The 14,469-nt window shown below is 35.9% G+C and overlaps 1 protein-coding gene across 3 annotated transcripts in view; it reads left to right on the top strand.

Annotated features, from left to right (window-relative positions):
* PRKG1 (protein kinase, cGMP-dependent, type I) overlaps positions 1-14,469 on the top strand; it is a 1,208,869-nt gene that overhangs the window by 874,803 nt on the left and 319,597 nt on the right. For all 3 annotated transcript variants that reach the window (XM_004680887.2, XM_004680888.2, XM_012723496.1), the window contains exon 5: positions 10,393-10,456. In XM_004680887.2, the coding sequence (XP_004680944.1) occupies positions 10,393-10,456 (64 nt within the window). The remainder of the gene's footprint in view (positions 1-10,392; positions 10,457-14,469) is intronic.

Genomic DNA, 14,469 nt, shown 5'->3' with positions numbered 1-14,469 from the left:
ACTAATTGAAAAAGAAGGGTTGATACTTAAATATTGCTTGATTTAAGTATGAAGAGCTATTTTGAATATTCTTGTATCTATATTGAGACTCATTATACATCTTAGAATTTTTATTTTGATTATTAAGCTGTAACATAAGTACCAAAATGTAATATAGTGGCTAGTGTTAATTTAGCATTTATCATGTGCCAATCTTTTTTTTTTTATTTTTTTATTTTTTTTAATGGATTTTTTTTTTTAAAGATTTATTTATTTATTCATACAGAACTGGGGTACAGGCCAGAGGCTCAGGGGCGGTGAGAGGCTTCACCAGAGACAGAGTGGGGAGCAGAACAGGCAGATTGACGAAGTACACTGCTGAGGGAAGCAGCGGGCGGGTCAGGAGAGGTCTGGCTCGCCATGTGGTCTCCTCCGGGGCAGGCGGCAGGCGGGAATCGAACTCATGCGGAAGTGGCTTCAGATTCTCAGTGCTGCGCTTTAACCCGCTGCGCCACCAGGGAGGGCCTATCATGTGCCAATCTTAATGCTTAAAATTATTTTTTTTTTACTAAAATGACTGCATAGTCTCCCAGGATAAGGAGTTTTAAATTTTATCACATAGATGATAAAATTATACTTCATATCTCTATAATTGTTTGTTCTGTCTAAAATATTTTCACAGGCAATTTTGTTTCTAATCCTCAGACTACACAGTGAGATATATTAGGCAGCTATTGAAGAGTTGGAGTCACTGTGTGACGAGAATGAAGTGTTGATAGAATTAGATGTTAAGAAGGATCCATAATTTACTACTTTATCAGTAGAAATCAATTTCTTCAGTAAGTCAGAGATTTCAGCTTGAATTCATTTGGTATGAAATGTAGGAAGCCAGTGATTCAGAAATAAACAGTAATGGTCAATATTCTTAGCATTAAACTTGATGAAAAAAGTAAAAGCTGTTTTTTTTTTAATGACAATAAAAAGCTACAGTTTTCCAAGTGCTACCCAAAAGTAATGAATATAATTCTGCATACCCCGCTATGGGTAGAGAACATTGTTGAACTATTGTCAAGTGTTATTTTTGCCAAGTGATTTCTCTGGACTTATATAAATATAAGAGGCTACATATTTATGAGTATATCTAATACATTCTGATTGTATTTAAAAACCAAAACCCAATAAAACCAAACCTTTTGCATTGATTAAAAAAAAACAATTGTTCAGTATGAAAAAAATTTAAATTGTTTTTATAATTTGCTTCCAACTTTAAAGAATGATACTTATCTCCCCTCATCTCTGATCCCCTATCCATGGAATATACCAGGAAATCATTGTCTTCTATTGAATACTTCCAAATATAACGGAAATCAGCTGCTTCTTACCATATCCATTGCTTCTGTCCTTTCCAAATGCATACTATCATGCAGTAGATTTAAATTTTAATCTGGTTTATCAGCTATTACAGTTGCCCATTTACAGTCCTTTTTTTTTAGTATGTAAATCTTGTCACACCTCGGGTGAAAAATCTCTTCACATTTCATTTCATTAAGCCAAGTCTTACAATGGTCTACCAACCCCTTTGTGAACCCTCACCCCTTTACAGTTTCCCTTGCCCCAACCCTCTTAAAGTCTACTACTCTTCTGCTGTCTTTGAACTAACTGAACTCTAGACACCCTGACAACTTTGCTGCTTCTGGAATCCAGTAAGCACTTAAAATCCTTTTTTCTCTGTTCCTTCCATTTGGATGCTCTTCTTTATTTTTCCAGACTTTCTCTCCTCTCTGATTTTGATGAAATCTTACCATCTTAGTAATGACATTCCAGAACTGTAAAACTTGCTTCTCCTCTCTTTATAACTCCTGTTATCCTATTCTGTCTTTTGTACTTTAAAATTCCATTACCTATTTTACCATATAAAATGTACATTATAGTGTATAGTTTAGTATTATATTCTCTATGATATATATGTTTATATGATATATAAAAAGTTTACATATTTTACATTTCCCTGATCTATAGGCAGGATCTTTGCTTTATTTGTCCATGAATCTTAAAATCCTATAATAATATATGGCAGCAAGTAGACATTCAATACATTTTAAGGATTAATAAGAAAATAAATCATAATATTTTTATTAACATTACTTTATTCTTTTAAATGGACTCAGTACTACTCATATTATTTAGCTGTAAAAGTAAGTGTACATTTTATATTTTTTCATTATGAATACCTTTACAAAACAGGAAAATTTGAAAATATATAGAAGACTATCTCACCCAGCATTAACACAATGTTTCATTAACCTTTTGTGTTTTCATACAGTGTTCCTCTATCCATAATTGTAAGCTTTTAATAAAAGCAATTGCTTATGGTATGCAATTTTTTATTATTTTTTGTAATATTTTAACTAGTTCATGTTTTATAACTTCTCATCAGCTTCTCATTTTATGCAGAGAAGTACATTTTAATGATCAGTAAACATGAGACATATCCTCAATATAATGAAATAAACCATAATAATATGTGTTTCCTTTTTGCTCATTGAAATAATAGTGATCTATAATATTATGTACATTCAGATATATAAACTTTAAACAACATCTGTATTTATTACCTTCTGTCCACCACTAGAATTCTAATTTCTGTCCATTACCATGGCTTAATTCTTTTACTTGTAAAAGAATTACTCTCCTATGTTTGTTCTTTTTTTTTGGAAACTGCTCTTTTTGTTCTTATAGTCAAAAAATTCATTTCTGCTTTATAATATATCACTTTTAATCATTGTAAGTTACTGGAATTCTAACATATGTGGTTTATATTGAATTTTTGACTATTAGTAGCTAAAAATAAGGATAATTGAAGCTGTTTTTGAATTCACTTAAAAACAGCAAAAACAAACATATTGCAGATTGACCTCAAGAGCATATTTTTAATGAAAATGGTATTTTCCAAAGAAAGATCTAGTGAAAAGAGAAGTTTGAGTTCATGTTTATGCAAATCTGTATCTGGCTTAATAGCAGATAGCAGATTCTCATGTATGTTTTGGCATTAAACTGCTAAATTTCTTTCTTTCTTTCTTTCTTTCTTTCTTTTTTTTTGGTTGAAGTACATGATGAAATCAGAATCACTTGCCAAAGATGATGTACAGAGAAATCTGTAGTACGAAAAGAGGGAAGTAAACTAAAGGCCTTTTTGCATAACTGGACATTCTTTTTGCTACGCTATCACAACCACAGAGATGGCAATTTAGAAAGCTGGGATGAAATATTAAATCTGAAACCATATGAATGAATTTTCATACTTGATGCATTAAAACCTGCTGTTCCATCTCATACTTTGAATAGATCTTCTCCAATGCTTGATTTTGTAATGTAATTCATTGGCCACTGGTTCACTGAGTTTTACAGAATTTTCAATATTAAAAAAAAATTACATTTGTTACTGTCAACAGTATCTCCTCAGAAAATCTTTAAGTATTGGAAATCTGCTAAACCCACAGTAGTAGATAAGTCTTCTGAAGTTATAATTTTTAGTTGAATGTTTAAATTTTTTATTGTCAATAAGTATTGCCTGCTGTTTTCCTTTGTGTCAAGTTTACTTTATTCTTTCACAAAAAAAATTGACAAATTATTTGCCTGAATGACTAATTTGTTGGTTATTGCCAAGTAAAAATGATATTCCATGGAAAAAATGTTGTCACTATTCAGCTTTAAACACCAATAATTGCAGTTGTTATTTTCCAGCAATAGTGCTTCAGTATGCAGTAGAAATATTTTGCAGGTACTTGTTATTTTTCCCACATTAGGTTTAACTGTATGCATGCTTGGTTTGAAACTTATTAAAATGTTAATGTTTCACCAAATTCTTAAAACGAATGCACTTTGCTTTCTGAAGAGGCTGTCATATTTTTTATTGTTGAAAACTTCATATTGTCTACATTTCCCTTCCTAAAAAGTGAAAGGTAGGAAAGGAAGAAGATGAGGTGTCCAAGACCACCTGTGACTCTTATTTTAATAGAGTGAAAGGGGTGAACCATTTACTGACTAGTAGAACTAGTCCAGAGAACTGACTAGTCCAGAGAACTATAGAGACATTTCAAATAAGGGGAAAAAAGTGAAATCTGTCTTTCTGTGAAGAGCATAAGGTTATGCCTGGATTTGTACACATGGGTCAATAATATTACCGAAATCCTATATGGCCATTTCTTTTACTAGTATACCTGATGCTTTGATTAGCTGCTATATTAGAATATTAGTATTTACAATAAGCAGATTGAGCACAGAAATATTAGACATTCTGCCAAAGGTGATGTACAGAGAGGTCCTTGTGGCATTCAAAGATCACAAGAAGGAACTGTCCAGCCCTCTTATATTCAGGACCAGAAAAGCACAAGTAGAGCCTATCCATATAGCTTTGGAAATGCACATAGGGATGTTAAATTTACTACAAATATAAATATGGGGCTTAGAGTATTTACAATAAGCAGATTGAGCACAGAAATATTAGACATTCTGCCAAAGGTGATATACAGAGAGGTCCTTGTGGCATTCAAAGATCACAAGAAGGAACTGTCCAGCCCTCTTATATTCAGGACCAGAAAAGCACAGTGTGACTTGCACATATGTAAAAATATAGTTTTTATTGAAGTATTATGAAAATCTTGAGAATTTCTTGAATGTACATGTATATATGTATACGTATCTAAAACTATAAAGATACAGAAATTTTCTGAGAACATATACAAGCAATGGAAATAATGAGGCTCAGTTTCTAAATAAAGTGCCCTATTTTTTCCTGACTTTTGCTGTTTTTTCTTGGCATTCCACCTAAATCATATCAGTTGTTAACCTATATGTTGGGAGTGTTAGGCCCACAAAGAAATCATTCCCTATTCATCTGGGTTCTAATATAGCAGCTAATCAAAGCATCAGGCATACTAGTAAAAGAAATGGCCATATAGGATTTCGGTAATATTATTGACCCATGTGTACAGATCCAGGCATAACCTTATGCTCTTCACAGAAAGACAGATTTCACTTTTTTCCCCTTATTTGAAATGTCTCTATAGTTCTCTGGACTAGATTTATCCCACCCAGGAGTCAAATTCTCTTATAATGTCCTCTTTATATCTTTTAGGCTTTGAGCTGTGGCTTGAGAATATGAGTTTTACAATCACATCCAAGTTAAATGCTCCATCCTTAAAAATCAGGGGAAAAAACTTACTTGTTCTAATATCTTAATAATTCCAAATATTTTAAATTATGATAGTTTTAGAAGTATTTTAGAAAAAAGCATAAGACTAATTGTAGCTTAAGTTACTAAAATGTATTTACTTCTTGATGTTTTTCTACTTAGGCACAAGAAGGCATTCAATAGTTCAAAAGAAAGATGCACTAGGTAATAATCGAGTTACAGAGATTTTACAAGTATATGAAAACTATTATGAACTGAGCATAAGTACTGAAATAATATTGTATTAATATCTATAAACAGCACACGTCAATCAACTATTACCCTAAAAACTACAGAGGACAAAAGAACATAAAGTATACATCCATTAGCCATCAGAATAATAGCATTACTTTGTGGTTATAGCCTATAGAGGATTCTGCTGTACAATGTGAAAATAACAATGAAAAGGGCAAATTACAGCTTAGATTTACTATAGAAATAATTTGACTCCCCAGACCCCCTTGGTAGCACTTTTGGGCAACCAGACCAGCTATACATTATTGTTATTCTCTTAAGTGCCACGATTTTCTTTCAGTCACACATGTCTATAATACAATTCTTAGTACTTGCATTTTTTACCCCTGTCTGTGCCAAATATTATTTTCATATATTAGATTACCTGAAATAAAGTCTCTAGGACATATTCAGAAGACATCCATTAAGACATCTTCAAAAAGTAAGGCCGTGCGACCTCTCTGGTGGCACAGCGGTTAAGTCTCAGCACTATCAAGCTGTTGCCAACCACTGCAAAGTGTTCAGTCCCCAGCCAGGCAGCTAGCCCACATGGAGCCCCAGAACCCTCCTGTCACACCTGCTCCTTCACCCTCAGCTGTAGGTCTGTCTGTTGTGCTCCCCTCTCTGTCTCTAGTGAATCCCCTCTACCCCACACCTCTGACCTAGCCTCTGTTTCTTGTGTGTATAAATAAATAAAATTAACCTTTTAAAAAAAGGCCAAGGTCATGTGGAGAAAAGGTAGAGGACCGCTGCAGAATCAAATACTAGAAAAATTGGGCAGCCCAAAGCAGTATGTGGATTTTTACTGAGTTTATATTTATAAAAGTAAATAAATAACTTAAAAAATCAGGCAGTTTTTACAGTAGGTGATATTTAAATATGACATAGCTATTAGGTGACTTTATAGAGTTGTAGTTATTTGTCTCCTGTATGATAATGGTTTGTAGTTGTTTAAGAATGCATTTTTACTTTTAGAATGAGTATGCTGAGCCTATTTGGGGTGGAGTTTCACTATATCCGCAGCCTATTTTCAAATGGTTCACAAAAATAATATTTAGCTACACACAGAAAATTAAAGGCTGCAAAGGTGAAGACAAGATGACACATTGTCAGTCGAGCAAATCTAGCTGGTAGAGATAGAGAAGACCTTTCATCTGAATATTTTTCACAGTAAATTGGTTAATAAAATTACTATATCAGTGTTATTAACATATTAATTAACTTCTAATTCTTCCAAAGGAATATAGCACTATTTTGAATGTTACAGGAGGTGCTTTTTGTACTTTTACTGTGGAGTATGTAATTTAGACAGGAAGGGGTTAACTGGAAAATGTTCATCTTTTCTTCACCCAGGTGAATGATGAGACCTTAGACAAATTCTCAGATTCCTAGTTGTCTTATATGCAAAATGAGTGATAAAAAATAGTGGTTATTTGATAAGCTTGTAAAGGTAAAGTTTACAGTATCTATAAAGCGTTTAGCTCAGTACCCACCAAAAAGAAGCTCCGAATCTCAATGTTATCATTCCACATTCCATGCTTTTACTTCACTTAAATAGAAAGTTCAATAGAAAAGCTCTGTACATGAAGTCATTACTATTTTATGCTTGTGCACTAGTAATTTTAGGTCTCTTTTCAATTTCTTAGGGGATCAAAGTGTTTAAATGGATCTGCTATAATTATTTTTAATTAGAAAGAAAATTGTTCTAATAAATCATAAGTTATTTATATGAATATATTCTCTATAGTTAAATAAGAAGTTTGACCTTTCAATTATTTTTTCTTAATTTTCCAAATTACAGATATCTTCCTCTTGGAATATTAGTGATTTATTCTGTCCAGATTAGTGGAATCTAATGTCTTTTGATGCACTTAAGAATATTCAGCAAGCATACTTCATAGTTACAGTTTCAAATTATGAACATCCTCAGTTGTTTTGTTCTTGATATTACAAGCTATTTGTGGACCTGTAATTCTTAGAAAGCTAATTACATGAAAGAATTTATCTATTATTTGGAGGAATAGAAACCTTGGGATTTTAAAGATGGCTACAAAAGTGTTTCAGAGTAATTTATATAAATGAAGCCACTTGTTTTCCTGTTAACTGATTCCATTTTGTTAAATCTAGAAGAAATTCTTTTGTTACTACAATTTTTAGTGTTTCTTCTAAAAATCCTCTTTAATTTATATCAGTAATAAATCCTGCTATTTTGATGCATTGACGATTCTAAGAAACCATGGTGTATGCTGTGTGTTTATATAAACATATATAGACATGTAACAACATATACACACATACATGTACATTTATGATATATGTATATATGCGTATATATAAGACAGAATGTTACCCAGCCATGAGAATGAATAAACCCTTTTTTTGAGACAGTTTGTATGGACCTCAAAGACATTATGTTGTGTTAACTGAACTAGATGGAAAGAAACAAAATTGCATGATATTATTTAAATATGAGTATAAATAAAAGGTCAAACGCATAGAAACAGTTGGGGAAAAGTTCTTATCAAAGGCCTTGGGGGTTGGCTAGAAAATGGGGGGGGTAGCTGGGCAAAAGGATCACACTTTAAACTCTAAGCTGAATAAGCTCTGAGGAGCTAGTGTAAAACACAGTGACTATAATTGATAAAACTGTGTTGTATATATACAATTGAAATGTACTGAAAGAGTAGAACTTTCATGTGTACACACACGCACCCACAGGCAATATACGAAGTAGTGGATGTGTTAATTAATTACATTGGAAGAATCCTTGCATAGTACATACAGATATTAAGGCATCTTGATGTATGTTTAAAATAGTTTAATAATTTTTTCAATGATCCCTTACAAATCTACAAAAACATTTAAAATGTCTTCCTAAAATTAATGTTTTTGTTTTCACTTAGTATGTTATACATTGAGCAAATATTAATTTTTCCTCATGAATAAAATGTTCAAGAATAAAGTAGAAATTGAAATTAAATGTGTAGCAGAGAAGTAATAGATTTGTCTAAAAGAGTCAATTACAATAAAATGAGAAAAATTTGGTTGTATTCAATTTGTGTGATTCTTAAGTACCCACTGGGACAAAGCATTTTAATTATTTGTACATTTCAGTAGAGACTGAAATATAGCTCATGAAAGAACAAGAAAGGGCTAGATATTTCAACCCACATAACTCCTGGAAACTGCTTGCTCTCTCTCCCTCTGTCTCTGTGATAGGTTCCGTCCAGCTGCTGAAATAGACTGCCTTGTGGAAATTAAAATCCACATGGCCAAGACCACAGCAGTAAATCTGGTGGAACAGATGGTCCTGGTAAATTGTTATACCTCTGCAAGAAAAACCCTGGGAATGTTATCAGGAAGCTCTACACTAAGTGGTCAGGATCAGTGTGACACATTTTAGTGATCTGTGCTTCTATCTGTGCCATCTTTATCATTTTAATCAAGCCTGAATTATTCTTTCAGTCCAATATCAGATATCCAGATGTATATGTACACATTTATAGTCTCTATTCAAACACTGAGCTATAATAAAATCAGAATTTGGTCTCACTTCCTGGTTAGATTTTTTTTTCAATTTCAAGAATTATATGTGGATGTGTTTTTTTATTCCCTTAGCTGTTTCAAAGCTAAAACATTTTATTGGTTTGCAAATTCAAGATCATGAATATTTTCAGTTGCTGCCTCTGGAGCAAAATAAGAAAACAGGATGACAAGACAACAACTACCATTCTCTCTTTGCATTCTAGCTTTTTTCTCCATCTTATCTGCTCTAATCTTTATACAGTTCTAGGACACATTCACACATCCAAGCTTTCATAGCTCATCTCACACGTTCTCTTGAGTTGTTATCACAGAAATCGCTGAGCATAAAGAAAAAGGCAGATATAGTTCCTATTTTGTAGAGTTTTAATTCTACCAGGGAAAATAAATATTTGACTCAGTGTAGTAAAGGACAAAACGTGGCCTTCATAGAAGGATCTTTCTTAGTTGCAGAAGACTGGGAAAAAGCCAGGAGCTTTCCATCATTATTGAATGAATGTTGCAGATCTTACTATATGGCCCATCAAGGTGTGACCAGAGGTCAGGTAAGGGCTGCCCAGAGACAGTGTCATGGGCCTAAGGATGGAATGTGTTGCTTTGTCCCAGTTTCTGTGTCCAGCCGCAAGGAAGAAAGTCAGGAGAAAGAAAGGCTGAAAAGGTAGAATTTTTGCTTCTGGGCAACAGCTGAGAAGGAGCTTCCAAGAGTGGGGTCCATAGTGCTATAGGGGGAAAGTTCTCTTATATAATGGTTTTTGGTTTGTTTTTTTATTTTAGTGGCGCTTTGCACCTGAATGCAGGGCCGGTTCCAGGCAGTAGGTCATTGTGTTATTGCCCATCTGGTCACACTCAACATTCCCCACTTTTTCTTTCATTAATGGGAAACGAAGTGTGGCGTCTCCATGACTACTTCCTGTGTGTCTTAGGGATGGTCGTGGATTTCCTGTAAAGGCACATAGGGGACCATGGTGTGTAATAAGAGCTGATTTACTGTGACCTTGGTTAGGGGCCTGCACCCATGCCATTAATGGGCAATAGGTCATTGTGGTATTATTGCCTATCTGGTCACCCTCAACATGTGTATAGGAGGGAGAGAGAACTGGAAGGAGTCTGGTAACAGCAGACTAACAAGGGAAAGCAAAGTTTTATCCCTATTATAGTGGATGCATCCAAAATTACAGAGTTATATATAGGGGAGACGTGAACTTCATGCTGCCAAATTTCCAAATTCTTCCTAGTACAACATGATTTCCCTATATGTCATCAAATCATGCTTAAGTTACTGCTTGGATCTTCATCCACAGGTTCTTTGCCATGTAATGCTTTTGCATTTTTATTCAGATACACTGCTGAATGAAAGTAAATTGCTGTTCTTGCCTTCAGCATCATTCTGTTTTGTTTTTCAGCGTTCCAACATTCCAGAGCCTTCCTGAAGAGATCCTTAGTAAGCTTGCTGATGTCCTTGAAGAGGTAATTGTGTTTAGCCCTTGAACTTTTCTGAGATGGGACCTAGCCCATCACAGCTGTGTGATGACGAATCACAGACTGTAAAGACCTTTTAAATATTTTTAAGCTTTTGGATGAGCTGTATATTTGGCTTCAAATAAAAAGCAGCTCAGCATATCCGACATTTATACACAATTAGAAATGTGCAAATCAACTTAACTACAGAGAGAGGCAAACTCTTCACTGCAGCATATATAATGTTTCTTTGACTTCCAAGAATGGGAGATGACACATTTCTCCCTTATTTCAGTCAATATAAGACAGGAGTGTAGTAACTGCCACTCTGAAATTTCAGAATAGCAACTTTACAATAGAAAAATAGTAGTTGGCTGTACATTTTATTAACACAAGAGTACATTTATGTACATAATTTTATGCCTAATGTGAAAGTCTACTCTTGCTTCCTTGCCTTTGAAGCCATGAATTTGCAGAAGAAAACAGTATTCATTTGACTATTTAATGGTAGTTTTTAAGGGACTTTTCAAAGAAGGTTAATTAGATAAACAGAACTGAAATGAGATGTAAATGGTTGTTAGTCCTGGGGCAAAGGATGGTTTAGGACCTTGTTTCCTACCTGAATCTTTCTGGTATCTAATTTTTTCCTTTTGTTCTTCAGGATACTTAAAGTAATCCTTCACATGGATTGTTTTTATCTGGTCTAAAATAATTTAGTGAATTCTCATTGTGTTGCAGGTGCTTTGGGGCCCTGTGGGGGTGGGGGGATAACACCACACACACAGCAAAAAAGAATCTTTTTTTTTTTTGGAGTTGACATTTTTTGGTTAGGGACTACAAAGAGGACAGACAGCAAGCAGATTAAATACTATGAAAGAAAAAATGATGTGTTCAATAGAGATAAATGCTAAGAGAAGAATTTGAGCAGGGTAATAATGAGAGCATGTGGCATTCAAGAGTTAGTGCTTATAGCCAGAACTGTTGATTGAATAAAGAGGTGAGGAAGTATGGCTGTTGAAAGAGTTTATGTTAAGGCTTCAGGAAGAGTGTGCCTGAGGAGTGTGAGGTATAGCAGGGAATCAGTGTGGCAGGGTTGAAGTCAGGGTCAGAACACAGCATGTACAGAGCTTTTCAGGAGCAGGAAAAAGTATTAGGATCATTTAGATCATTACAATTAATTTGGCTTTACTTGGTAAGGTGAAAGCCATTGGCTGTCTCTTAAGCACAGCACTGAAATTATTCAACTTACCTTTTTAATAAGAAAGCTGTAACTGCTATGTTGAGAAAAGACTAAGTCGGGTGTTATAATAATCTAAGAGAGAAATGGTGGTGGCTTGCTCACTCTGATAAAGCGAAATTGAAAAATAGTCAGATTCTGGATGCATTTTGAAGGTAGAGGTCAAAAGCTTTCCTGTTACGGAGATGTAGGGCATGAAAAACAGGAGTCAAGGACGAGTTTAGAGTTTCTGGCAGGTATAACTAGGAGGATGGAGTCATGCACTGTGATAGACAAGGCTATGGAGAGATGACATGGGGGTGGGAAGTTTAGAAGCTCAGGGAAAAATCTCAAGTTTAGGGGTCTTTGGCAGGTGGAAGGTTTATTGTAACATTGTAGACGGAGCTGCTGACCATCTGGTTGTTGCATGGGGAGTATAAATTGATGACTACTAAGGAGAACTGTGCAGCTAGTAGCAGCCATCATTTAGGATAGTAGCATGTATAGATTTTTTGTTGTTGTTCTTTTTAAATTTGATTTATTTATGCACCTGAGAAATGGCTGTAGGCCAGAGTTGCAGGGTGTGAGAGGATTCACCAGAGACAGAGTGGAGAGCAGAGCAGGCAGCTTGACTAAAATCTACTGCTGTGGGGCACAGTGGGCAAGACAGGAGAGGTCTGCTGCACCATGTGGGTCACCTCCCTGGCCTGGGATAGAAGTCAAAGTTTTGCTGCAGTGACTGCTGATAGCTTCTTAGTGCTGAGTTTTTTTGTTTTTTTTAAGATTTATTTATTTGTGCATACAGAACTGGGGTACAGGCCAGAGACTCAGGGTTACTGAAAGACTTCACCAGAGACAGAGCAGGGAGCAGAACAGGCAGACCGACGAAGCACACTGCTGAGGGGAGCAGCGGGTGGGCCAGGAGAGGTCTGCCACGCCATGTGGTCACCTCCGGGGCAGGCGGGAATCGAACTCTTGTGGAAGTGGTTTCAGCTTCTTAGTGCAGTGCTTTAACCCGCTGCGCCACCAGGGAGGGCCCCTTCTTAGTGCTGAGTTTTAACTCCTTGCACCACCATGGAGGCCCCAGATTTAAAAACATAGTACTTCGAGAAAAACACAAAACCACAAAAAATTAACATAGCTAATGCATGTCATTTTGCTAAGTTTTATCATAACAAAATACCAGATTAGCTACATGTGGCTGGTTCTTTATAGCAAAATGGGTCAGTGATCTCTATAGGGATAAGGGAACCAAAGAAAGAAAACAGAAAGAAAAAATGGTTGATGACTGATTCTTAATGTTTCACTTCAAGAGATTAGAGACTTGAGCAATCACTGCTTTTAAAAGAAGGTAACTAAAAGCATTTTGTGCTTTGAAATCTAAAAGAAGAGTTTCAAGTAAGAAACTGCAAAACTTGTTTTGGAGTTTTGTTGAAAAAGAACAGGCAAGACTGGGTTGGTAGGTGGGAAGAAGACAGGCATATGGGAGATTGTTGTAGCACACGAGTCAGAAGCAGGAAGGAAAGAGGAGGCTTATACAAACACCATCTTGAATAGTCATATAGGAGAGAGGCTCTGATATTTGTAGAAACAGGGAGGCAGAGTATCTGTGTACATGAGTAATTAGGTGAGCTGAGGGGTAGTTGAAACTATGGAGAACCTGTTCTGCCGTCTTCTGCTTTTTCAGTGAAATAATGAAAGTCAGCAGACAATGAGATAAGAGTAGGGGGTCTGAGGATGGAGGACAAACTAGGAGAAAGATGGAAGCATGGATGGGTAAGGGAAACACAAGTCTGATTGCCAGCCAACATTCAGGCCATACTGACATAAATAATCTCAAATCTAAGTCATTCTGGCAAGAAAGAGTTAAATAGGGAATGCTTAAAATAGGGAAACTAAACATAGGTGTGACCAAGAAATTTTTCTCTTCTCTAGTTTCTTCTTCTTTTTCTTCTTTTTTAAAGATTTATTTATGCATGCAGGGCCCTCCCTGGTGGCTCAGTGGGTTAGAACACAGTACTGAGAAGCTAAAGCTACTTCAGCATGAGTTTGATCCCCACGCCCACATGGTACGGCTGGCCTCTCCTGACCCGCCTGCTGCTCCCCTCAGCAGTGTACTTCATCAGTCGGCCTGTTCTGCTCTCCATTCTGTATCTGGTGAAACCTCTCACTGCCCCTGTACCTCTGGACTGTACTACAGTTCAGTATGCATAAATAAATAAACTTAAAAAACATTGTGCATGCAGAACTGGGGTGCAGGCCAGAGGTGTTGGGGTGAGAGGATTTACCAGAGAGAGAGTGGGGGGCAGAACAGGCAAACTGACAAAGTACACTGCTGAGGGGAGCAGCAGGTAGTCAGGAGAGGTCTGTCTAGCCATGTGGGTCACCTCCAGTGCTGGGGATCAAACTCACACTGAGGTGACTGCAGCTAGCTTACAGTGCACGCTCTAGCCCACTGCGCCACCAGGCAAGGCCCTCCTTCTGTGATTACATTTCTAGGGAATGGCTCATAGGTCCTTGAAGAAGATAATCCCTGAGCTGTTGAAGCTGACAGTGAGCTGGAAGATGATTTGTTAAGATGCAGATAGCTAATTTATAATCAAAAGTTTTCTAAAGAAAATGCTCTAATAAAAGAGAGATCATGAACCTTAAATCAGAAAGAAATCTGTTCAAAGTTTAGTCAAGCCAAGGGCAGTGATGAGTCTGTCTTGTTTATTAGCCTGTTGGGCTAGGTGTTTGTTTGTTTGTTTGTTTTTGGCAACCTCATTTATTCGCTTAGATTCTACAAGTCAGCAGAAATTTGGAT

This window comes from Condylura cristata, unplaced genomic scaffold (assembly GCF_000260355.1).
Source record: "Condylura cristata isolate star-nosed mole 26May11 unplaced genomic scaffold, ConCri1.0 scaffold00011, whole genome shotgun sequence".
NCBI classification, from domain to species: domain Eukaryota; kingdom Metazoa; phylum Chordata; class Mammalia; order Eulipotyphla; family Talpidae; genus Condylura; species Condylura cristata.
The sequence above is the reverse complement of the archived record's forward strand: the minus strand, read 5'-3'. Positions and strand labels throughout refer to the sequence as shown.